Raw genomic sequence first — 26,524 nt, forward strand, 5'->3', positions numbered from 1 at the left:
ATCACTGGGAGCCCTGAGTGTGTCACCTGCCACATCACTTGCCACATCGCCTGCCACCAGATGCAGTGTGTCACTTGCCACGGCACTTGTCAGCAGAGGCAGCTTGTCACTTGCCACAGCACTTGTCAGCAGAGGCAGCTTGTCACTTGCTACGTCGCCTGCCACCAGATGCCGCATGTCACTTGCCACATCGCCTGCCACCAGATGCAGCGTGTCACTTGCCACATCGCCTGCCACCAGATGCCGCATGTCACTTGCCACGTTACCTGCCACCAGATGCAAAACATCACTTGCCACGTCACTTGTCAGCAGAGGCAGCTTGTCACTTGCCACGTTGCCTGCCACCAGATGCTGCATGTCACTTGCCATGTTGCCTGCCACCAGATGCTGCATGTCACTTGCCACCATCGCCTGCCACCAGATGCAGTGTGTCACTTGCCACGTCGCCTGCCACCAGATGCCGCATGTCACTTGCCACCATCGCCTGCCACCAGATGCAGCTTGTCACTTGCCACGTCGCCTGCCACTAGATGCTGCATGTCAATTGCCACCATCACCTGCCACCAGATGCAGCATATCACTTGCCACGTCGCCTGTCACCTGCCAAGTCACTTGTCACCAGATGCAGTGCTACTACAGTACTTGATGAGCACCTCCAACCAAGCTCTGTACCCCCCCAACACACAATGTGACAGGGGAGGAGAGAGAGATACACAGCGCCAAATGTAGCATTAAAACAACTTGTATTCCACTTAAAGAACGTTACTGACAAAGTTAGTAGGGTGAAAGGCTGGGAACCAATCGGGCCAGTAGATGAAGAGCATTGGTGTGTACTACTACTTCCTGGTAGCGGTGGAACGCATGATGGGGTGGACGTGATGTCATCATACGGAAATGATGCAAGATGTGGGAGGTGAAGCATCCTTCAGGCCATCATTCCTCCGCCTCCAGGAAGTAGTAGTACACACCGATGCACTCTGCATCTACTGGCCCGATCGGTTCCCGATGGTGGCTCCTAATTCAAATTGATGACAAGCCTGGACTCTTGCACAGTGTTTCAGTGCCTTTCACCCTACTAACTTTGTCAGTAACGTTCTTTAAGTGGAATAAAAGTTGTTTTAATGCTACATTTGGAGCTGTGTATCTCTCTCTCCTCCCGTCTCTGAAACTGGCCCACTGAGCCATGAGCCCACCGGGAATCTCCCGGTAGTCCCGATAGCCAGTCCATACCTGATCCCCAAGCAAAACATGACTTAGTACTTGTTGGAGAAACCCTTGTTGGCCAGCACAGAGCTAAGACGTTTCTTGTAATTGGTTACCAGTTATCAGGAGGGATTTTGGTCCACTCTTCTTCACAGATCTTCTATACTATAAATCCATAAGGTTTCTTGGTTGTCGCTTGGTAACTCAAAGTTTCAGCTCCCTCAATAAAATTTTCTATAGGATTAGGGCCTGGAGACGGGCTAGGCCACTCCATGACCTTAATGTGCTTTTTCTTGAGCCACTCCTTTGTTGTCTTGGCGGTATGTTTTGGGTCATTGTCATCCTGGAAGTGTTCTGGCTGAGGGAAGCAGGTTCTTATCCAAGATTTTACAATACATGGCCCTGTCCAATGGCTGCTCATTGCGGCAAAATCAGCCTGTACCTTTGGCAGAGAAACAGTCCCAAAGTAAAATGTTTCCACCTCCGTGCTTGACTGTATGGATGGTGTTCTTATGCCGCGTACACACGGTCGGACTTTCCGGCGGACTTGGTCCGGCACACTTTCTGACGGACTTTGTCCGCCAGGTGCGCCGGACTTTAAAACGGACGGACTTGCCCACACACGACCGGACTTTTCCGGCGGGCTAGGTCCGCCCGTCTTTCCGACGGACTTTCGCTGGAGTTACGGCGGACTTTCAGAATGAACGGACTTGCCCACACACGGACAAGTCCGTTCATTTTGAACGTGACTCGGGTACGACGGGACTAGAAAAGGAATTCAATCTCGCCGCTTTTTTTGGCGAGATTGAAACCTTGCAAGCCCCGTCGCAGGCCCTTAAGTCTGGTATGGAACTTTAAGGGGAACCCCCTACGCCGAAAAACCGGCGTGGGGGTCCCCCCAAAATCCATACCAGACCCCGATCCGAGCACGCAGCCTGGCCGGTCAGGAAAGGGGGTGGGGACGAGCGAGCGCCCCCCCCCCTCCTGAACCGTACCAGGCCGCATGCCCTCAACATGGGGGCTGGGTGCTTTGGGGGAGGGGGGCGCCCTGCGGGGCCCCCCACCCCAAAGCACCTTGTCCCCATGTTGATGAGGACAAGGGCCTCTTCCCGACAACCCTGGCCGTTGGTTGTCGGGGTCTGCGGGCGGGGGCTTATCGGAATCCGGGAGCCCCCTTTAATAAGAGGGCCCCCAGATCCCGCGCCCCCACCCTATGTGAATGAGTATGGGGTACATGGTACCCCTACCCATTCACCTAGGGAAAAAGTGTCAATAATAAAACACACTACACAGGTTTTTAAAATAATTTATTAAACAGCTCCGGGGGTCTTCCTCCGGCTTCGGGGGTTCCTCCGGTTCCTCTTCTCCCGGCGTCCGGTTGGTTGACCACGCCCCCTAAAACGTCACAGTCCCAGCATGCCCAGGGACTGTGACATCATTAGGGGGCGGTGTCTCCGCCTATATAAGTCACAACGGAGCCCTCAGGGAGCAGTCCAGCCGGAGAGAGCGTCGTGTCAACATCTGGAGAAGAGAAGAGGGAAGAAGCCCAGAAGCCCGGACCTCTGCTGGCAAGAGAGCTACCTGAAGACAGCAGAGGAGCCGGCCGAAGAACTGGAACACCGGGAGAAGAGAGCGGAGAAGAACCAACCGGACGCCGGGAGAAGAGGAACCGGAGGAACCCCCGAAGCCGGAGGAAGACCCCCGGAGCTGTTTAATAAATTATTTTAAAAACCTGTGTAGTGTGTTTTATTATTGACACTTTTTCCCTAGGTGAATGGGTAGGGGTACCATGTACCCCATACTCATTCACATAGGGTGGGGGCGCGGGATCTGGGGGCCCTCTTATTAAAGGGGGCTCCCGGATTCCGATAAGCCCCCGCCCGCAGACCCCGACAACCAACGGCCAGGGTTGTCGGGAAGAGGCCCTTGTCCTCATCAACATGGGGACAAGGTGCTTTGGGGTGGGGGGCCCCGCAGGGCGCCCCCCTCCCCCAAAGCACCCACCCCCCATGTTGAGGGCATGCGGCCTGGTACGGTTCAGGAGGGGGGGGGCGCTCGCTCATCCCCACCCCCTTTCCTGACCGGCCAGGCTGCGTGCTCGGATCGGGGCCTGGTATGGATTTTAGGGGGGACCCCACGCCGGCTTTTCGGCGTAGGGGCTTTCCTTTAAAATCCTTACCAGACCTAAGGGCCTGGTATGCCCCGCGCTCGCCGCAATAGGAAAATTTGTTTTTCCTATTGCAGCGAGCGCGAGATGCAATACCCTGCCCTTGTGTTGTATCTGGTCCGTCAGACCAGCATACACATGAGCGGGCTTTCCGTCGGACCAGCACACAGACGAGTGGACTTTCCGCCCAAAACTGGGTCCGACGGGAAGATTTAAAACTTGTTTCAAATCTAGGTCCGGCGGACTTTGGGGAAAAAGTCCGCCGGAAAAGTCCGCTGGCGCCTACACACGGGCGGATTGTCCGGCACACTCTGGTCCGCCGGACCAAGTCCGCCGGAAAGTCCGACCGTGTGTACGCGAGTTTCGGGGCTCAGGTAAGTATAAGGGAGGTTTGGGAGCGCTGCTGCATTAAAAAAAATGCTTTTAACCTTAATGCATAGAATGCATCAAGGTGAAAAACAGCGAGGGTTTACAACCCCTTTAATGCCAAAGAGCTCAATTTTGGTCTCATTTATGTGTTCATTGGCAAACTTCAGACGGGCCTGTACGGGTGCCTTCTTGAGGAGGGGGACCTTGCAAGTGCTGCAGGATTTCAATCCTTCACAAGCTCCTCCCGTGTAGTTCTGGGCCGATCCCTCGATCCCTCACTTTTCTCATGATCGTTCTTACCCCATGAGGCAAAATCTTGCATGGAGCTCCAGACCAAGTGTGATTGATGGCTATTTTGTATTTCTTCTATTTGTGAATAATCACACCAACAGTTGTCTCCTTCTCACCAAGCTTCCTGCTGATGGTCTTGTAGCCCATTCCAGCCTTGTGCAGGTCTAAAATCTTGTCCCTGACATTCTTTGACAGCTCTTTGGTCAAATACTTATATTACTCACTGAACTCCAACACAATTTATACCATTTGTATCATGTGTTTTTTCAGGATTTTTGGTTGATATTGTGTCTCTATCATTTAAAATACACCCATAATAGCAATTATAGACCCTTCATTTCTTTGTAAGTGGGAAAACTTACACAATCTGCAGGAGACAGCCCATCCCTGATCAGGGTAAAGAGCCAATAAAATTAGCTCTTTACCTCATGACCAATCACAGCTGGTCACAAGTGTAAACATACCAGGAATAACGGCTTTTACCGGGTTTCCCTACTCACACACCGATCCAGTGTGAGGAGGAGAAAGTGGAACAGCAAGTTACAGTGTTACTGTGTATTACTACTGTGCCCAGATTGACCCCCCTCGAAGAGGACCTGTCATCACCCCATCAGGAGTACCTGTCACCCCATCAGGAGTGCCTGTTACCCCATCAGAGTACCTGTTCCTCAGCCAATTTCTACCTAACATGCAGCCCATTAGTCCCTGTCATCCAGCCCATCAGTGTTACAAAAGTATACACTCCAGAAGAGGCATATCGAAATTCTAAGCCTGACCGATGAAAGCAGCAGGGAGCTCTCACTACCCCAGTACAGTTCTGATTCCAGTTCAGATCCTGGTTCGCAATACGAGCCCGCCGAAGGCAGCACATCTGAATCGGAGGAGGAAGTAGTCCGTTCTAAAAGTAGACGGTCTGAACACCAGGCAGCTACCAGCAGCGCCAGACACCCCAATGGCCAATAAGCAAATTCCAACGGCGCTAGACCCCAGGAGGGGAGGCCCAGTACAAGCACTGCTAGACCCCAGGAGGAAAGGCCCAGTACAAGCACTGCTAGACCTCAGGAGGAAAGGCCCAGTACAAGTGCTGCTAGACCCCAGGAGGAGAGGCCCAGTACAAGCGCTGCTAGACCCCAGGAGGAAAGGTCCAGAACAAGCCTTGGCAAACCCATTGTGGCTGCCTTCTAGCACAAGGTCAGCCACAATCCCCCCTTTCAAAGTACAGCCAGGTATGCAGGCCAACACTGAAGGTTTCTCTGAAATCGATTTATTTTTCCCTGATGAGTTACTTCAAAGCATCCTGGACCAAACAAATCTTTTTGCCGATCAATATATAGAAAACAACCCCAACTCATGCTATGCCCAACCTTTTGAATGGAGAGCCCTAACAGTGGAGGAGCTTAGATTGTTTTTAGGCCTTATGGTCAACATGGGGCTTACAAACACCACATGCCAAATTTTTCAGCTGTGATGTCCAGGTCTCGCTATGACATGATCATGCGGTTCCTGCATTTCAGTGATAACTCGCAGTGCCCCACCAAAATCATCTGGAATTTGAAAACTGTATAAAATTCACCCCCTAATTGATTTTTTTTAATAAGAGGTTGCTGAACTTTACATCCCTGACCAGACATCTCTGTGGACAAATCCTTGGTCCATTTCACAGGCTGGCTGGGATTCAAGCACTATATCCCCAGTAAGGGGTCGAGGCATGGATTGAAGCTCAACAAGCTCTGTGAAAGCTCCTCCAGATATGTACATGCCTTTTCATGTGTACGAAGGCAAAGACTCCCAGCTCCAGCCCCCTGAGTGTCCAACGTGCATGGGAATACGCTGGAGAATTGTCTGGGAGTTGGCATTCCCACTCCTCCAAAAGGGTATCACATTTACATGGACAATTACTATACCAGTTTGCCCCTTTTTCGCCACCTATACCTGAAGAAAACTTGTGGCCTGCAGTACAGCAAGAAAAAACAGGAAAGGCTTCCCACAGCGTCTAGTCACCACAAGGCTACAAAGGGGGGGGGGGAATCGGCAAGCCTGAGGAATGAGGAAGTGTTGGCCGTGAAGTGGAGGGATAGGAAAGATGTTTTACATGTCCACCATCCACGATGACAGCTCGGTGGAACTTTGCAGAAGACGCATTCCTGTTCAAAAGCCTTGCTGTATCCACAAATACAATAAGTTCATGGGGGGGGGTGGATTTAAACAATCAAATGCTGCAGCCCTATCTATAAACACGAAAGTCCCTCTTCTGGTATAAAATATACTTCTTCCATTTGGCCATTTATAATGCATACATCACCTATCAAAAATCAACGGAAAGATCCAACCCCTTCATCAAATTTATTGAAGATATTGTCACTGCCCTGATCTATCAGCAAGGGTCTCCCCCAGAAAGCATACGCTCCGATTGTGTCAGCAGACTGCATGAGCACCATTTTCCTGACAATATTCCACCATCAGCAACCGGAAGAAGATGCCAAAAAAAATGTCGGGTTAGGAAAGACACCAGTTTCCATTGTCCCCAATGTCCCTCCCAACCTGGCCTATGCATCAGAGAATGCTTCAGGCGCTATCACACTCTTGTAAACTATTAGCCCGAATTTCTACTAAACTGCCATTTCCCCGTTTTCAATTTCTGTGCTGATTATTTCCCTGGTGCCTCAACCAACCATATCACTGCCTTCCATGTGAACTGACCCTGGTCTGTTTATCGACTATGCCTCTGCCTGCCGTCTGCATTGTTTATCTGCCATGTTTCTACTTTTCACGTGAACTGACCCAGGACTAATCGACTAATAATTTCTTAATTTTCCCAAGAATTGTGGAAAAAAATTACAACTTCCAAAAACTCACCATGTCTCTTACTAAATACCTTTGATTGTCTACTTTTCCAACTGGGGTAATTTGGGTGGTATTTGTACTTTCCTGACATTTCAGGGCCTCAAGAAATGAGATAAGCCATCAGTACATCAGGTGTGATCAATTTTCAATGATTGGCACCATAGCTTGTAGACCAGGGGTCTCAAACTGGTGGCCCTCCAGCTGTTGCAAAACTACAAGTCCCATGTGGTTTCGCAAGGCTAAAAGTTACAAGCATGAATCCCACAGGCAGAGGCATGATGGGACTTGTAGTTTTGCAACAGCTGGAGGGCCGCCAATTTGAGACCTCTGTTGTAGACTAACTTTCACACAGACCAAATATACACTTATTTGGGTTATTTTTACCAAAGATATGTAGCAGTATAAATTTTGGCCCAAATTTATGAAAAAAATTACTTATTTGCTCAATTTTATCATAGAAACTAAAAAAGTGTTTCTTTTTCAAAATTTTCCCTCTTTCACTTATTTCGCAAAAAATAAAAAAAACCAATGGCGATTAAAATACCACCAAAAGAAAGCTCTATTTGTGTGAAAAAAATGATAAAAAGGACGCAAATTTCATATGGGTACAGTGTTGCATGACTGAGTAATTGGCATTCAAAGTGTGAGAGCACTGAAAGCTGAAAATTGGTCTGGCCAGGCAGGGGGTACAAGTGCCCTGTATTGAGGTGGTAATAGGGGGACACACCTGACCAATCCATTCAATTTGTAATTTGTTTAGGCCCTTGTCCTACAGATATAAGAAAAAGAAGGTGTGCATCCGCGCTAACTATACAGAAACAAATTCTACAAAAGCAGCCAGCACAGTTTGTTGATCGGCAAACAATAATAAATAAAGAAGGGATATATATGAAGGAACCAGCTTCAGTGTGTATGGAAAGGCACACCACACCCAATTTGCATCCAATCTGCTTATCAGAAAGTGATGATAAATAGTCATGTGTTAATCACAACATATCACAGCATCACTCTGCAAACACTGATGGTGAATTAAAAATAATCCAATCATAGAACGCAACTTGTAATGGACACTGCTCCCATGAAGCCAACATAATCACGAACTCCAAAGGCAGGGTAAATGTAGTCATCCAGTCAATAGGTCAGTGATACAATTAGTAACAGCATACAGTCATCATGTGTATAAAACCGCAGCTCTCAGAGTGTACTACAGTGCGAATGAGAGATCTAAAGGAGATTGTGCAATCAGATTGTGTAGGAAGTGGGTGCAAGGTAGTATTATAATGAGAGAGGTATGGTCCTGAGTGGTGAACAAAACACCCTATCATACCTTCTTCTGTGATGCAACAAGGAAGTGAAGACTTCTGCGAGATGGCTTAACAGGAAGTAAAAGCTGAAAAATTGTTGGAATCTGAAAATTCTTTCAAAAATAAAAAAAAAAACTGACAAGATTCTAAACATCCTGTGGATGAGGTAAGTGAGAGAAAAGAACATCGGGATGGCTGGGCCAGATATGGCATTAGAAAAAGCTTCTATTATGAAAACTGAAATTCTGACCGAAAAGGTAAAAACTTATCCTTTTAACAGATATTCTTGGATTTGGAGAAGATCAAAGCATTATTACATCTTTCTAATGTTCTGCAGTGTAAAATTAGTTGGCTGTAGATGTACAGTGATATATCCTGCAAACAAAATGGACACTATGTTAACTCTATACTCTCAAATGGTGCAGGCATGTTGCTTGTGCATGCATTTATTTTTATAAAGCACCACTGGATTCCCAGGACAAGAAGTTCCACTGACTATCAAATGGCCACTGTGAGGCTGGATTCACATATGAGCATGCAGCGGCTCACAGCAGGAGTCCGGTGCGTCCTCGTTCACGGTTTCAGGTCCGATTTCAGCCCAAATTTGGACCCGAAATGGACCAAAAGACGCACAGCATTCCTGTGCAAATCTCACCAGAGCCGCTGTGGAGATATGTGAACTGGCTCCATAGAGAGCTGGTCACAATCTCCTGCTATTGCAAATTAGATGCAGGGAAACCGCATTCCAATTTGCAATAGTGTGAACCCAGCCTTAAATTCTGCTATTACCGCTGTTTTTGCCAAACATGCATGGAGAGGCCATTGAATTGCATTGTATCCCACAGGATGATGTTGAATGGCAGCAATAAACTGATAACAGATAAGATAAAGGCTGAGTTCAGAAGCATCAAGGAAAAAGTCTGTGTGGGGACAAGGTAGCTCACCTTTTATGAATATGATTTGCACAACGGGTTCATATTTTTCCTTTAATATCTGCAGAATATTTCCATTTTCTAGAAGTGGTAAGATTGCCCTATTGTTTGTTCATTACATGTCATTTCAGCATGACTCCCCAGAGCCTTAGTTATTGTTGTTTATGGACATTGCCTGTTTATTTAGGACAAGAATATGGCTCCTTTGAGTAACATACTATGTAAGCTTCAGAGGAGTTATGCATTGTGCTCCCAGGAGTTTTTAAACACAAGTAGAATTTTGAAGAGTACAGCATTTCAATTACATTTCAATTACTCCTATGTGAGAAAATCTTTTATCTTGTTCTGAGAGGTAATATGAGGAACATTAAAACCTACATAAATCATTCCTGGTTTATTATATTGCCTATCTTATACCACTATAATGCCTATCTAATGTACACTAGCTTTGGTCAGGTGCATAGACTTTGTTATAGTTATCACTACAAACTGAAGGGGCTTTTAAAACTGCTGCCAGAAACAAACTAGAGAAGTAAAAAATGTTATTATTTTCCTCCCATGTATCCTCATTATGCTTAGTCATATGCAGTTATACAGTGATTGTATTCACATTATTTTTTACTGCTTTCCCTATTTTGATATCTGGTATGAAAGTAACTGTCGGAATGAGCAATTTTACCCTGCAAAAGGCTCAGTTTACTAAAGCACAACACCTGGTAGCATCATAAGACCCCTTTCACAGTGAGGCGCTTTTCAGGAGCTTTCACGCTAAAAAAAGCGCCTGCAAAGCTCACAAAAACCTATTTCCATTAAAATCAATGAATGCTTTCACACTGGACCAGTGCGCTAGGGCGGTGAAAAAACGCCCCTCTCCATTGAAATGAATTGAAAACTCTTCAAAAGTGACTGAAAAACTCTTCAAAAGCACCTAAAAAGCTCTTCAAAAGTGCTCAGTGTTTTACTGGCAGTTTAGAAGCGCCTCAGTGTGAAAGGGGCCTTACTGTGTGCTTTTTTTCCCTCATTTTAACAATTGAAAGTTATTTTTTGGATAAGCATTAATCAGCTACATTTACTGAACTCAGTATTGTATAATGCCTGACAAACAAACCTAAGCTGTATTTAATGCTTGTATTTTCTATAAAAAACTTGTGTTAGCCAAAAAATATATTAACACATGTGTCAATACCCTGTGTTTATGCAGCACAAGTTCAGCGTTTTTAAAGCCTTATAACTGCCCTTCTACGCCTGACATAAATATTACAATGGGCACCACACAGTGCTGTTCACATAGGAGCAGTAGCATTGTGTTGTGTTAAACATTAGACAGCATTCTGCTTTCATATGGTATCAATGCTTATCAGCCACCTCCATTTGATTTCAACTATTATGCTTTATAATTGCACCTTAGCAGCACCTAGGGCTATGGTGTGCTAGTGAAAAATTGATAAAGTGTTAACTGGGCACTTGGGGAGAGGCAGTGAAGGTTCCTATACCCCAGAATGCACTGGGAAATGACCGGAAACTAGGACAGAGCAGATCCAGTCACATCCTGGTTTTACAGAGCAGCTGGGTGGTAACACCATTTGTTTCTGTGTGCAGGCAAAAGCTACAACCCAGCCAGCAATACTGACAGTGCCAGGTGAGCATTATTCTCAGTGGTAAAGCTTTTTTTGTCAGAAAAATTGAGCTGGACCAAGGCAAGTGTCAAAGAGATCAAACTGTACAAAGCTATCTTACAGAGAATTAAAAAAAAATGTCTACTATCACACCACAACCTAAACATGCCTCAAAGCAGACCATTTTCTAGTGGGAAGGGCTTCCCCTTTAAGCCCTTCCCACTAGAAAAGCAACACTTTAATGGGCATTTATCAAGCATTCATGAAGCTTTTTTATTGCTTCATAAACGCAACGAAAACCCATCATAAATGCTATAGGACCATTATTGAGAATTTCTTCATTCTTCATAATCAACACGTGTGAATGAGCCCTTAGAGTACTTTATGCTAAACTTTTTGCAAAGTCTGAACTGCCAAATTAGCTATGGATAAAAGATAATATTTGGATGTATTGTACATGTGCTAAATCTTTTGAATTTTGCTAATTTATAAAGGAAGTATATGCTCTTCTCACTAATCATTGCTTTAGGGTGGACACGGGGGGGTATAAAAGGCTAAAAAAAAATAAAATAAATCATCATCATGACTTCAAAAATACAGTCTGCCTTTGCGTAGGAATGATTCACTGCTCAGTTTCCTTTTCATAAATTCTGACAGACTTTTTATGGTGTATGGCTTTCTCTTTTGAAGACACAATCCTCTGTTGCTTATTTTCACACTTCGTGTTCTGCACTCTTGCTACTTTTCTTCCTCCACCTGTGTTGCTTTTCCTATTATTTTGCTCTCAACAAACAGATTTCCATCTTCTGGCATACATCTCTGCCACTGTTCTCATTCATTCAACAAACTGCAATTATACTGCATTGGAATCAAGGTAGTCAAGAGGATGCCAAATGGGCTGTGGGTTACCATAGATACCCAACGGCTGCCCGAAGCGCTCTATTTTTTATGAGATACATAGGAAAATGTTTGATTTTTTTTTTTTTTTTTAATCAAACTGCACTTTTTTTTTTAAACAAAATATTCCATGTATATTATAGCAATATACTACCTTGTACACTAGTTTTATCCTGGAAAAACTTTACAGGTTCTTCGTTTTCAACAGAGAAAGTTGATCGAAAAGGTGCACTTCTCTGTTTCACTACAGAACAAACAGGTGACTTGGAAGACAATCTGGCAGAAGCAAATGGCTGTTTCTGATTTGCAGACTCTGGAAGCCTAAAGTAGTAAAACAAATATAATAATATAAAATGAAGTATAACACATTTTAATCAGAAAATAAACAAACAATCTAGTGTCAAACCTTGAGTCTACTTATACAGGTTTCTACTGGGATTTGACAGTGAATATTTTATACCAATTCAAGCACACTGCCTGGCATTTCATACCCAGATTATTTATAATTGAGTGAATGTGCACCAAGCAAATGTAGACATCCGGCAAATGTTGCAGTGAACTGTCAAAACGCCTTTTAATCTGGCAAGCAAATTTATCATCTGGAGCTCTCCGTGGTGCTGAAACTGTTTTACAGCTTCAAGACCAAGTGCGTTAATAACAAAGTTAGAAAAGAAAAAAATGGATACCCATCATTCATGAGAAAGAATCAGCCTGCACTTACAGTGATTGTGCAGCCCTCTGCGATAATGATACCAACCAGAATGTCCTAAAGCATTGGGTAGGTACTTTGAGGCAGGTTCCACAAAAATAGGAGAAACCTTCCCAAAGAAACAGTTCTTATAGTGGGATTGGGGGGGGCTGCATTAAGCCGCTCCCTTCCTCATTCTATATGCAGGTACGAACATACAGTAAATAACCGCTTACACAGCAGCCCATATTTGGTTTTAGTCCCAATATGAGGAATGTAGTGCCCATATTTGTACATACTGGTAAACATGAAACATTACCTTGATTAGTATTTTTATTTATTTGTATTCCAGTTCACCAATGAGGGGTGACAAACTTGTCCCCTATAGTGCAGGTAGCTGGCAATAAGCCACCCCTTGCAGGCACTGGTGCTTTGAGAAGGATACCCCTATTTTTGGGGAACATCTCTAACAGCCTCCCCAATAGTGAAGAGCCAGCAGACTTGTATGAACATTCCAGGGGGCAGAACACTGCTCCTTGCCATGGGGATGCTCAGCCAGTACGTCTGGTGTACCAGACTGGTTCTTTCGAGAGATGTAGAGGGATATGCTTGATTTCTTTTTTCATTCCACTTTAGTTAAATAAAAACCCTATAAGTGTTGAGCCTGTGTTAAAAGCACAGGTTCAACAGTTCAAAGGCAATTGTTACATTTAAAATGCATGTATTTGGCAATATATCTAGTGAATTGTATTTAAATGTGTTCAGTAAATGTCAAGTTGATGTAGCATCCTAGTCAGGCTAAATTTGCTTTTTGGCTTTACTGTACTCAGTGGAGTGGTGACCTGTTTTTTTTTTTTTTGGTCTGGTTGGGTTTTCCTAAGCTCAGTGGTTGATTGTTCCTGTCTGCCTCTGGAAGAAGCTTCCAGAGAATACAGTAGGAGGGTCAGCCACTGAAGTTGCAAATAATGATCTGCTCTCATCCTATCCCTGGGAGGGGCACCCAGAAGGTGGCTGAGGGAGAAGATAAATGTTTTGGAGGCTTGCTCAGAGTGTTTTTGTCCGGGGGCTGCTACCTCCGGGATGCAGCCTGTGTATTGGAGTTGATTTTTGGGCCTCAGTATGTACTTGGCTGAAAGGCTGAAGGAGATCTGACAGAGACATTTGATGGAGAGTATCACCTGTGGAGACAAGTCTGAAAAAGGAACATTTTTTTCCTCACTTGAGGGTGTTGCATGGAAGCTGTGTGGCACACAGCTGTCCTTGGACTTTGGAGTGTGCATCTGCTTGGGGATGTAAGGACTGGGAAAGCTTGCATAGAGTTCCAGATTAGCTGACTATTCCCTCCTACCCCTAGCAAAGACTGTTACAAGAGGGTTTTGCCATAAGTCTGTGCTCCTGCTAATTTTTACTGACATTTTGGAGTATCCTGCACCTGTACACCTCTCCAGTTCAGGTTTTCTGCAATTAATCCATAAAAAGACATCCCCTTGACTAAGCCTGCGTTAGCTGTTTTTTTTGGAACGGTCTCTGGATCTAGCAGCCTCTGTACTTACTGTGGGAGAACCTGCCTATTTCCAGTGGCCTCTCTAGGGGTAAGAGCTACATAAATGTTTACCCATTAAAAAGTTGGAAGAATGTTAGAGAAAGTGACTTTCTAATGCAAGAACAAATGTTCCCAGATCAGTGAATGCTTTATTTTTTGGACAAATGTTGAGTGAATATACATGGAACTGTGCTTAATGTTGAACGGTACATTTTGCCCGATTTTGTGGGAATGTTGGCTGAATGTCATATTGAATCTTTTATAATTAGACCTACTAATATACAATCACTAATAGTGTAATAATTTAATGGATTGACACTTTCAAGTATGTTTACCCTCTACGATACATCGTTACATTGTTGGCAAAATGAGGTAGTGAATAGTCTACCTAGTCCAATAACTAGTCCAGGTTTGCTGCACCAGAGAATCATCAATTCTGGTCCTGCAGTCCATTATGCAGCAAAGTGAATATGTATTGTGGTATTGAAACCTTTGCTAGGTCATTTTGACATCTTTCTCTCTGGAAAGAAGCATGGTTTCCCAGCCTTGAATAAAAATTACTTTTATATACAGAGATTCCTCAATGCACAGCCTAGTCAGTGTGGTGCAAAATCATGATCTACATATCCTTTATATTAAAATAAACCTTTACTTGGGCTGTGATGAAGAGCAACAATCCAAAAAAAGCATACATTTCATAAAAGGAATAGTTTAAAGTATAGCAAAATATATAATCAGAAAAAGATTTGGGGACACAGAACGGTTACTATTAATTGAATAAAATGGAATCCTTAATAAAGTAGTTTAAAGCATTTCAATTGTACAAAAAAACTAAAATGTTGCCAAACTGAGGCTTCTCTGGCCTAATTAGAGTGGATCTTTGCCCTGTAGTAATAAAAAATAAAAAAATAAAAGTCAGCAGCTACAAATACTGTAACGGCCGAATTTTAATAAAAGGACACTCACCTGTCCAGGGGTCCAGCGCTGTGCTCATCTAAACCAGTTCTTTGCCAGTCTTTGGGTTCTTGGCACCAGCATGTGCATTGTGGGCAACTTGCTGCGATTCCTTGCGGCTTCACAGCCAGCTGCCGACTCCGCATTGTGAATGATTAAGCAGCCTTCTGGGACTTGTGACATGTCCCAGAGGGCTGGGGCAGGAAGGGGGGGGTGTAAAGGACTTCTGGTGGTGATCCAAAACCTGGTTTTGACAGGTGGACAGTCTATTTGCCTTTAGTAAATAAATCCTAATATGCGATCATGTGTGGGTTCAGGACTGAGTTGATTAAAGCATTTGTTAACCCAAAAGAAAAAGGATCCTGTTCCCTTAAAGCATGTTATACAGCACAGTGCCTGTGCTGTGTCATTTGGCCCCCTGTATACCCTAAAAAACCTGGCTGATCCTGCCTGGCTATGCCCTCCCCTCTGCAAACAGACCACAATAATCATGGCTGCTGAGCCCTGACATCGTGGTCAGTTTGGGTGATTCCGTCAGCAGCAGCTCTCTTGTGTCTGTATCTTGTCTGTGTCTCCTGTGTCCTAATCCCAACCCCCCCCCCACGCTGATGACAAATCTGCTACTAAATGCTGCCATCCTCTCTAACATTATAAGAAGTTTCCTTGTGTCTGCGTTCTGTAAAAAATCTGCCCGATTGTACCTTTATGAGCTCCACTCCTGCCGCTCAGCTGACTCGCGGCGCTCGATCTCTCCCCCTCCTCACCAGCTGACGTCAGCGGGAGGGCTCGGCCCTGCCCACTGCAGCTGCGAACTGGAGAAACAGGGCAGGAGAGAAATCAGCTGAGTGCCCAGAGCAGAGCTCATACAGGTACAATCGGGCAGATTTTTTTACAGAACACAGGCAAACCTCTTAGAATGGTACAGAGAGGAGAGCAGCATTTAGTAGAACTGGGTTAACAAACACTTTAAATGTATTTCTCATGGTATACATCTAGAAGAATCACTGCAGAATAATATATCACCTTGAAACGTGTATATAAATACAATCATTATGTCTCAAAGAGAGATCATTGCAAGTGTAAAATTGTTGATTATACAAGTATACCAAAGCATGCATATTAACTGTAACAAGCCCCTTGTTCGCTCGGTTCCACTCTCCCGACACTCCTCTGCTGCTATAGAATCAGACTGCAGATCGCAACATCTGATTACTCGGTCATCCAATGCTCTGGGATTAGAACTACAGCTATGTGCCGTTCTAACCCAGTTGTGATAGCTCAGAACAAGAGACTTATTTACAATACACATTTTAGCAGACAACAGACAGGTAGCTGGAATTGATGACATTAGCATTTAACAGTAGGAGTCCCAACGGTATGAATCAGTCACTATTCCAATATGGCAAATCCAGGGTCCCCAGAGTCTGTGTGTCCTGGGGGACCAGGACCCGAATCCACAGTAATACCACCTCAAGGGTCCCCAGGCATACAGATCACAAAGAACACCGTTCCCCCAAATGCCAGGGCCCACGATCGATCGGCAAGAGGCTAGCATACAGTCCCCTCCAAAAGTCTCTCTCCCGGCTAGGTCTGTCACATTAACCATATGCTGGGAGACAAATTCACAATGCTACTTCGCAAATGATAGTGAGACATTGGGTGAGATCTGTAGTACTGTGCAATACAAGTAACTCATCAATCTGACCAAAGGGACGCATGTATGATCTTTAAAAAATATCCATCCCAATCCTAGTGAGAATCCTGGAAAAAATTCTTATATTGCAGAAGCTTGTATTGTGGCGTGTGGTAAAATTCATGTAGACACAACATGCAATTTTTGGATAGCATAAATAAATCCATTGCTAAGGACAACTTGTTGATATCTGTCACCGTATAGAAAAATCCTTGAAAGTATGTATTTGGCTGAAGTAGCCTCTAGCACATAACCAGGGTGGTATACAGCATTTACAGGTCCATCACTTAGGTTACACAATATACATGGATCACTGCTGCACAGATGAGCCTCTCATGATGTAGATAAACTGAATGTAAGTAAATAAGCATGGAACAATAAGCATAGTGGATGCTCGTAATGGGTACTGAGCCTATTTCTTTGAGGACAACTAAATAGATTATCACTTTAGTTGTCCTCAAAGAAAAAGGATCATCAGCCATTTTGATTTAATCTATGTCCTGGAAACAAGCCAGAAAGTAGTAAAGTAAACATGGGGAGTATATACGAAAATGAAGACACTATATGAGAGAAGAAGGGTGACGCACACCCCGATAAATTTCAAAAAAGGGAATGGTCCCCCTTGTGGGGTTTTTTAGCTGCAAAGGGGTAGAAAAAATACTACATATGATTTGGAATTACTGAATTTTTTAATTGGTGACATAATATCAAAAATTGACACTGATGGTTAGAATATGAGCTGTGTTACAGGAGATATAAAGGCAACAACACAGAGACTGAACACAATTTACATAATTTTCAAGCGCTAAAAAGGTTGATAATGAAGAGCGAATGCTGACGCGTTTCGACCCCACCGGGTCATCATCAGAGGATTAATACACTGTAAAAATATTTACACATATATTGAAATTCATAAGCATACTCACAGAATAAAAATGCCATAGAAATTCGTATTGAAATTATGAAACATTTTTATCTGTATTAAACATAAATGTATTTATAGCATTGCCATTTGATGCTTTGACCACAGGTGCTGCGTTTTCGCCTCCACGCCCCTCCCTGGCATTTGGGATTATCCTTTATTGTGATTCCTCGTAAGCCACACACGAATGGTAGGCCCTCATCGATGTTGTTCTGGCCTGCCAGGGTTTTCCAGTGGGATCGAGTGGAGGAGGAGGGTGTTTAGAGGACCTCCGTTTCAGGAGACATTGCATAATACAGTGTGATTGACAAATGTTCATTACTATGGCATTTTTATTCTGTGAGTATGCTTATGAATTTCGATATATGTATAAATATTTTTACAGCGTATTAATCCTTTGATGATGACCCGGCGGGGTCGAAACGCACCAACTTTCGCTATTCATTATCAACTTTTTTAGCGCTAGAAAATTATGTAAATTGTGTTCAGTCTCTGTGTTGTTGCCTTTATATCTCCTGTATCACAGCTCATATTCTAACCATCAGTGTCAATTTTTTGATATTATGTCACCAATTAAAAAATTCAGTAATTCCAAATCATATGTAGTATTTTTTCTAGCCCTTTGCTGCTAAAAAACCCCACACGGGGGACCATTCCCTTTTTTGACATGGGGAGTATCTTAGCCAGGCTTCACGGGCAACAGAAAAGGCCTACATGTATGGAATTTGCATCAAAAAATATTTTTACAAAAACAGTGTATTTTTACCCACTGGTGCCTCTTGTCTGTATGGGCCAGTTTATGCAAAAGGTAAACTTGAACTTTAAGGTGGCTATCTATGTAAGTACATACTGAATGATGCTCCAGTCACAAAATACAGTGCCCCCTAATAATGCTATAAGCCCATCTATGCAAAGACATGTGTGAACACGGGATCTCACCCAAAACACAGTGCAGGCTTCTACTGTGTCCATCAAGTCACTGGCTCACAGAAAGTACCATGTGGCTAAGAAAAGAGGGAGGAAGCTGGAGATCTTCATGCAGATAGCACTCGCCCTTACATGTTTCGCACACAAGCTTACCTAGAGGGCATGGCCAGTTTAAAATAGTATGGGCAAGCTGGCAAGAGAGAAAGTAGGTAAATATGGCAACTATGATTAGCAATGAAAGGCTATATTTAAGAAGTGGAGGGATAGTATTTAACTGTAGGTGACATGACCACTGCAGCCTCTAAATGTTTATCACAACATAACCAAGTTCACTAAATATATATGTTTGGGTGGCTACATGCAACCTCACCTGTGACAACAATGTACCATATGTGGAGCACAAAAATCTTTGTGCAAGAGAGAGCTGACTGTTCCCCTTGTCCCCTTGAGTGATGCACTCGTGTCTTTTCTTATGCTCACCATACTAATTACAAATATGCTTGTCATGGCTAGATTAACACAAAAATGTAGGACTGCATTACCTATTTTATATTTTTAGTCATAAATATTATCACCAAATAAGGAAAACTGCAATCAACAAAAAAATAAAGCTATTTGACATTTTATCCAAGTATCCCCAATGCATAAAATGTTTGAAAGTGATAAACCAAGCAGAATCCCAGGAAAAGCTATTTACATCTTTTATGATCACAAGACAAATATTAAGCACTGTTATCAGGATCAGTTGGAGATAAGATGATAAACCTATTTTGTGACCAAACATAAAATCTAAATGCAAGATATAAAATTCAAACAGGCTTATTTCACAATGTGCAGAATGTCAATGGTGGTGTTAAACTTATAACAGTGCACATTCCTCAATTTCTTTTTTATCTGATGTAACACCTACTTACTACTTCAAATAGTTTTCAGTCAAACTCTCAGGCACTTTTTACAGGCAGTTGACACTAGTGTGCCATTTCTCTAACTCATATTCATTTTGACTCCTTTACTCTTAATAAATGTAGATGAGCCGGAAAACAGGACATACATTTAATCTGTAAAGTTTTACTCTATAGAGATACATCAAACTTATTTATGAAAAAAAACTAAAGTAGGCTTTTTTAATGCACAAAGGTGTACATTAAAGCTTCGACAGGCCAGATACAGAACTAAAACGTGTTGTGTTATGTACTTTCATTAAATTGTTCCTGAGAATTGTTTTTCAAATGAGTTAATGAGGACCACAAGCACCATGTTCTAGTTCTCCCCTCAGAATCACAATTAAAATTAGTGCTGTGCTTTACATGGCACATTTGTTCCTGGTGCCTGAAGTTTAGCACTGTTTATTTTTGCCACTGAGCTTATTGCACTAACACAGAAAAAATCTGCAGCTCTCCAACCATAAAATAAAAAAACATGGTATTCCTACCCAAAGGACCTCCTATCTTAGTGGAGCGGGCAGCCATCTTAAATGGGTCTACAGGACAGTGATTGGTTGATGCAACAGAGCAAGGAGATTGAACTGGGCTGGTGGAGAAAGGGAGCTCAGTTGCGTCACCAGTCTGCAGAATGCAGTGAGAAATCCACTGTGGGGACCATGTCCTGCTGCAACTATTTTACTGTGCTGAGCATCTGGGAGAGAGTAGCACAAGTCTACACTGATAGGGGAAACAGTGGGGTGTGGCCAGAGTTTGCTAGAGCTATCTGATGCTGTGCTGCCCAGAAGAGGGCTGATCTGAGACTGCTGTGGCCATCATACTCTGTGCATCGCCACATGTGAGGGGATGGTCCTGGAAGCAAGCAGTTGTGTAAGAAAGACAGCTGCTGCCAATGGATGAACAGATCCCTGCCATAGCTGACCAATCTTGTGAGAACTCAGAGAAGCAAAGTGACTGAGATCCTTCTCCCTGGGAGGGTGCGATTAGGATTCCTGGTGAAACCAGACTATACTAGAGAGCACTCCCCCCACTTGTAAGGAAGGAAAAGAGGGACTTTCTCAACAGGACTGAATGAGAAAGATCAGCAACATCTATACCTTTCTAACTTGAACTGGACTTTTACTGAATCAGAGCATGTGTCTGTAAACCCAAGAGTGTGCCAAAGGACTGGTAAGAGACTAACATCATACAAGTTAATCTGTTGTCCGCTGGGCATTTTTGTTTTTTTCTTCAAGGGTCCCCACTTTGCCAAACATTTTTTTCCATCAGTTACTGGCCAGTGGGATACAACTGAGACTGTTATAGCAAGTTAGGATTGTGTTTTTTTATACTGTTTCTAGGTAAATACAATTCAGTTCTGTTAATTACTGTCAAAAAACTACAGGTGTTTATTCATATCTCTGTCTTATTGATTATTAATATACGCACACTTGCGAAACCTCCTTTTTAGGCTATGCTTGGCCTAATAAATTATCTCAAGGTGTGTCGGTAAATGCTGGATGAGCAAGGTGTGTTATCTTCAGGTGTGCAGAGAATTCACAAAACAATTTAGTGTTTCCTCTGGGGGGTAGTGCTACACAAGTCCCTTCTTTAGCAACTCCGCTTGTCCTGCTCTCCCCCACTCCAGCAGTCATCGCAGCCTTCTAATCTCTAATGTAAGCACACAACAGGAGCTTTGGGAGGAGGGAGTAGAGTGACAGAAGCTGCAAACATCTTGAATAACAGTGCTTCCTTCTGCTGTAAACTTTGAGGATGAATTTCTCCATAGTTACTGCAGCTGCAAAGGTCAGTGAGCACTTGTTTTGAAGCCTGTTTACTTTTAACTGCAAATACTTAAATGGTCACATATTCATTTTAAGCCTTAACAAAAAATAATTCTGATGCATACTCAAGTCACATTTTATATATATGTGGGGGTCCCACTAATATGAATCAGCCTAATCTTGATATGAATAATCTTCAATCTTTTTATTATTGTGCCCTGGCTAGTGTAAAAGGCTGCAACACCACTTCATGCTTCCAAAGAAGTGTAAAATAATTGTATAAGAGCTGCAGGGAGGAGAGCAAGAACACCTGTGGCACATTTCCACTTCCTGCCCTACTCTCTGCAGCAGCCATTTGTCAGGGAAAGATCTATTACATTACCTGGATAGCAGACAAGGAGGTAAGGGCAATGGACACGATTACATGATTATAGTCACTTGCATGCCAGTGGCATGATCAGAGTTTATCCCCAGTTCCTGGAAACCACAGCTTGAAAACAGATATCTTTATGAGAATATGCACCCACAGTTCTTCAAAGAGTCTTGCTCTGATTTTATGGAAAATATAATTATGTGCAGCTGCATAAAGTGTTTCACATGTCTACTCTCCATACCAGAGGCTAATTTTGCAAAAGTCAGTTAAAAAGAAACATGCCATTTGAGAAATAAATAGCAAAAGACAGCCAGGCAAGTAGTATTGCAAAAAAGAAGGTCACCAATGGTGAACTTAAGGAGACGTATAAATTATTATTTCTTGTTACGTACATTATTAAAGCCCAATTAAACCCTCCTAAATGTATCACTGCAATTCAGTGATGCTAAAACACTAAGGTTGGGCTTACATATATGTGAATTGGATGCGGGTTTCCCGGCATCCAATTTGCATGACAGGCGAGTGTGACTGGCTCTCAATGGAGCCTGTTCACACAGATCTAGGGAGGTCGCATTCCAGGTTGCAGATGGGTTCTGTGCGTCTTTGGGTTTAGTTCAGGTGTGAATTAAGGCAAAAATTTGGACCTGAATCATACCTGAACTGGTGAACAGGGACGCACTGGACCCCATGCTGTGAACCGCAGCCACATATATGTGAACCCGGCCTAATGAACACACCTCTTTTTTACATTTTTTTTTAATCTGCTAAGTGCTGCAGCAAGGTTTAGAAAAACCCTGTGGCGGCATCACTAGGATATTTGGACAGTTGCACACAAGGAGCAATCCAGCTCCCCTCCCAAATGGTGCTCAAATGCATAGCAGTGCTCAGTGAACACGAGTGATATTGATTAGAGACTAAAAAATTGGATATTATATTGTGTTTGTGTGACATAAAAAATTCAACAGTCACAGTTTTATTCTACAGGATCTCTGAATTCAGAAAATGTATAATGTTTTGGTGTTTCAAGTGCGTTTTGATGGTAAAAATGTGTAGCTTGTGCTCGCAAAATGAAAAAATGACCATGGTAGGTGGAGGGTTAATGCCCCGTACACACGGTCGGATTTTCCGATGGACATTGTCCGATCGGAGCGTTTTGTCGGAAATTCCGACCGTGTGTGGGCTCCATCGGACATTTTCCATCGGATTTTCCGACATACAAAGTTGGACAGCAGGAGATAAAATTTTCCGACAACAAAATCCGATCGCGTCAATTCCGACCGTGTGTGGCCTGTTCCGACGCACAAAGTGCCACGCATGCTCAGAAGAAATTCCGACACGGGACAGCTCGTTCTGGTAAACTTAGCGTTCGTAATGGATACAGCACTTTCGTCACGCTGCAATGTTCAAAATGGTTTAATACAGCGCACTCTCTTCTTCTTTATAATGTGACAAGAATTAAGTCGTTTTGCTGCTCATATTCACACACACTTCTCAAACTTCTTTTGTTACTATTTATCGGGATTCCCTCAATATATTTTGATTTCTCACATCTGACAACATATATTTTTTTTTTTTTTTTACTTTAATGTAGAATCTTTTTTTGTGTTTCTCTTTTTTAATTTTTTTTTTTGGTGATTTTGATTTGTACTCCCGAAAATGTTTGTGTGTTTTTTGTGACAAGTTCCCACAACACCATTGATATGTTGTTCTATTTAATCTGTAGGAGATTGTTTGGTGTTGTTGTCCCTTGTTAATTTCACATTTTATGTTTTTAGAAATGTACCTGAATCCTCACCAACAAACTGTCCTTTTTGGATGAAAACACACACAGGAGAGTAGAATTTACCTAAAAATATTTTATTAAGGGGTTACAACTATAAACAAAGAGGGAGGCAACGCTGTAGAAACTGCAGAAGTGGGCGAAGCCTTGGACCCCCAGGGCACACATCAATTATTTAAAAGCAAAATTGGTGGCCTGAAGAGTCCATATCTAAGGGAGGGCAGTGTGGTCCAGAAGTCCCAGAGATCCGGAAAGCAGCAGATGATATCTGTGTTCCCAGGCTGTGGTCATACGAGAGACTGCATCTTCTGTCAGACCAGACTGAACCCAGGGTCATCACTCTTTGGTCTTCCTTCCACACCTCCTTCCAGCCTTTGGCTGTGGTGGTGGAGTTGTGGCAGCAGGAGGAGGAGGAGGATCGTCGATCTCAATGACATCCGTCTTAGGTGTCAGTTCCCCACTCAACCCCTTACGTAGGACTTTATAAATCAGGTCCTCAGAGATCTTGCGTTGGCCCTCCTGCATGCCCTGCAATTTGGTGGCAGCCATGCAGGCAAAGGCCTCTTCAGGACTGGGGAAGGCTCTGAGGGACGCAGAAGCCTCCTGGATCAGCCTGTATGCTGAATCCTGCACAGGACTGGGAGTGGCCTTCCTGGCCCTTTTGTATGGCAGGTGGAGGGGAGGAACCTGAGACTCAGTCAGGCTGCGACTTGTCCCAGGCTTCTCTTGGCTGACACTAATCCCCGCCTCCTCCTGGCTGCCACTAATCCCCGCCTCCTCCTGGCTGACACTAATCCCCGCCTCCTCCTGACTGCCACATTCCACAGCCTCCTCCTGGCTGAGGTCTTCCTGTGTATGAAAAAGGGACATAGTTTTAGTTTTTTTTACATCAATCACACACAATTTTCACCTCCTGACTGCTGCAAATTCAATGTTAACAAATATAACAGACTATCCTTCTGAGCCCAGCATTTTGCATTCTTGTCCCAATTTTGGGTGTCCACTACTGTCTATTGATATGTAAAACACTTTTTTTAATCAGCAATTAATGATCAATAATAACATCTAGTAAACATCATTTATTTATTGCCCAGAAATCTGTAGAAGAATGCTATACCTGACTCCAGCTGGGCTCCTCCACTTCTTCCTGGCTGGAAGGCCCAGGTTGGACATCGGAAGCCTCAGCTGGGGTGGAAGGAAGCGTGGAAGGAAGAGTGGAGAGGGATTCCCTGACTTCAGTGTGGTCTGACAGAAATCGCAGTCTCTCATAGTACCACAGCCTGGGGACATAAACGTCATCTGCTGCAGCTCCGGACCTCTGGGAATCCGTGACCTTCTTGCGCTCCCTCAGATATGTGCTCCTCAGGCCACCAATTTTAGCTTTTAAATAGGGGATGGTTGCTGTGGGGACCACCGGCTTCACCAACTCCAGCAGTTTCTCCAGTGCTGCCTGCCTTTTCTGTTTGTGATTATAGTGGGGGTGTCTCACTTGCCACAGACAGGGCAGCTCCCTGTACTTGTCAATGAACAGGGGCAGGAAATTGTGGTCGTTGAACCCATCCATTTTCTCTGCAAGACACAACACAAGACAAACCCTAATGTCAGGCCAAACTCCCCTAATCTTGTTACAATATAGGCTTCAATTTCGAAGCAGTATAGGCCCAAGTTTAGATCCTACCTTCGTTAGCACGATCGGCGTCTCCGATGCTCCTTCCTCCGCTCACAGATCGTACGTAAGATGCGCGCCTTACGATTTATACACACTGCGCATGCGTATAACTCCGCCCGCCCCTGACGTTCTTTCTATTCTATTCCCCGCCCCTTTTCGTTCGGCGCAGTGGAGGAAGAGCACATGGCGGATAGACAGCAGGATCGTGCTAATTACAGCAACGAGGAGGAGGAGGAGGAGGAAAGGCCGGAGCCTGAAACGTCCCAATCCAGAAGGAGATTAAAGGACTCAAATATGTCCTTTGGGGAGATGTTGGAGATGGTGGACATCCTGAAGAAGGCCGACTATGATGGAAAGTATGGGCCTTACCCCAACCACAATGTCCGAAAGGCCAAGATCATGGCGAAAGTGGTCAGGAGTCTGCACCGGAAATTCGGGGTACGACGATCGAAAGATCAGCTCAGGAAGCGGTGGTCAGACCTGAAATTACGAGAACATGAGCAGTACAGAAAGATCCGGAGAGTGCTGCAAAAAAGTAAGTAGTTGTGCTGTGTTCCTATTCTCGTGTTTATTACGTTCGTGCTGCTCCATGTGCTTTTAGGAACTGTTGTACAATTTAAAATGACAACTTTCATGTTCATGGGCACATTATTCGTTCGGATCACACATTTTTATTTCGGACGATAAAATACCATTGTTTAGGCCATATGCATTTGGCCACCATTTTGACGCCCTATACTTGTCTTCAAAGAACTGGGTTGTGTAGATGGCTTTGTTACTAGAATGAAATGCAAACTAGATTGTGTGTAAGGAGAGGACACTCAGCAGCTGTTTTCACATCTGGACACTGGAGCACTAGTGTGGGACCCCAGAACACCCTTTTTATTAGGGGGGCCACACAGGTGCTCCAGTGTATACTATAGGGGGGGATACATCGGTGAAGCTTGTACCAAACAGGTAAAGTATTGCAGGTTGACAAAGGACACTAAAAAAGCTACATCTTGGAACTCGGCTAAAATAGATAATTGTACCCCACTTCCAAGCAATGTTTCATCTTTATAGTTCTGCCATCAAATATCTGTGTGCTAATTATACCATTTTTGTTTTACATAGGGGAGAAAAGACTCGGAGGACACCCCTCATCCGAGGAGACCAGAGCCCCCCCCCCTCTGGAAGAAGGGGAAATCCACCCAACACAAGAAGAGCAGGAGGAAGAAGACGTGGTGGAACTAGTCACCACAACAGGTGAGTGTCTGCAACCACAGGCTTCGATAAGAGATGGATGGCGGCATTTTTTTTAGACCTAATTTATTTTGGGTTTCCTCTCTTTTTAGGTGATCGTGAGGTTGTGGATGAAGATCCTTTCACATCAGAAAGTGCCCAGATCGTGATCGGGGAGATCATGGGGTATAATTTACAATTGGAAATCATCAAGCAAAACATCAATGATGTTATTCCAAAATATAAAAACATCATTGATGTTTTGGGGCGAGTTTAAAGCCCCTCCAAATCACTTTCTTCTTTTGTGTGCTACAATGTGCAAAATGTTTTTGAGATTTTTCCCAAAGCCAAATTTGGAGGATGCACACAGTGTGTCAACATGTGCTATCTGCCATCACGGGAGATCAATGGACGCGTTTTGGGGGTG

The 26,524-nt window shown here is 43.8% G+C and overlaps 1 protein-coding gene across 2 annotated transcripts in view; it reads right to left on the reverse strand.

Moving 5' to 3' along the window:
• The window catches only part of ZBBX (zinc finger B-box domain containing), a 427,325-nt gene that overhangs the window by 119,137 nt on the left and 281,664 nt on the right, over positions 1-26,524 (reverse strand). For both annotated transcript variants that reach the window (XM_073626142.1, XM_073626141.1), the window contains exon 14: positions 11,778-11,944. In XM_073626142.1, the coding sequence (XP_073482243.1) occupies positions 11,778-11,944 (167 nt within the window). The remainder of the gene's footprint in view (positions 1-11,777; positions 11,945-26,524) is intronic.

Source organism: Aquarana catesbeiana, linkage group LG04 (assembly GCF_042186555.1).
Source record: "Aquarana catesbeiana isolate 2022-GZ linkage group LG04, ASM4218655v1, whole genome shotgun sequence".
NCBI lineage: Eukaryota > Metazoa > Chordata > Amphibia > Anura > Ranidae > Aquarana > Aquarana catesbeiana.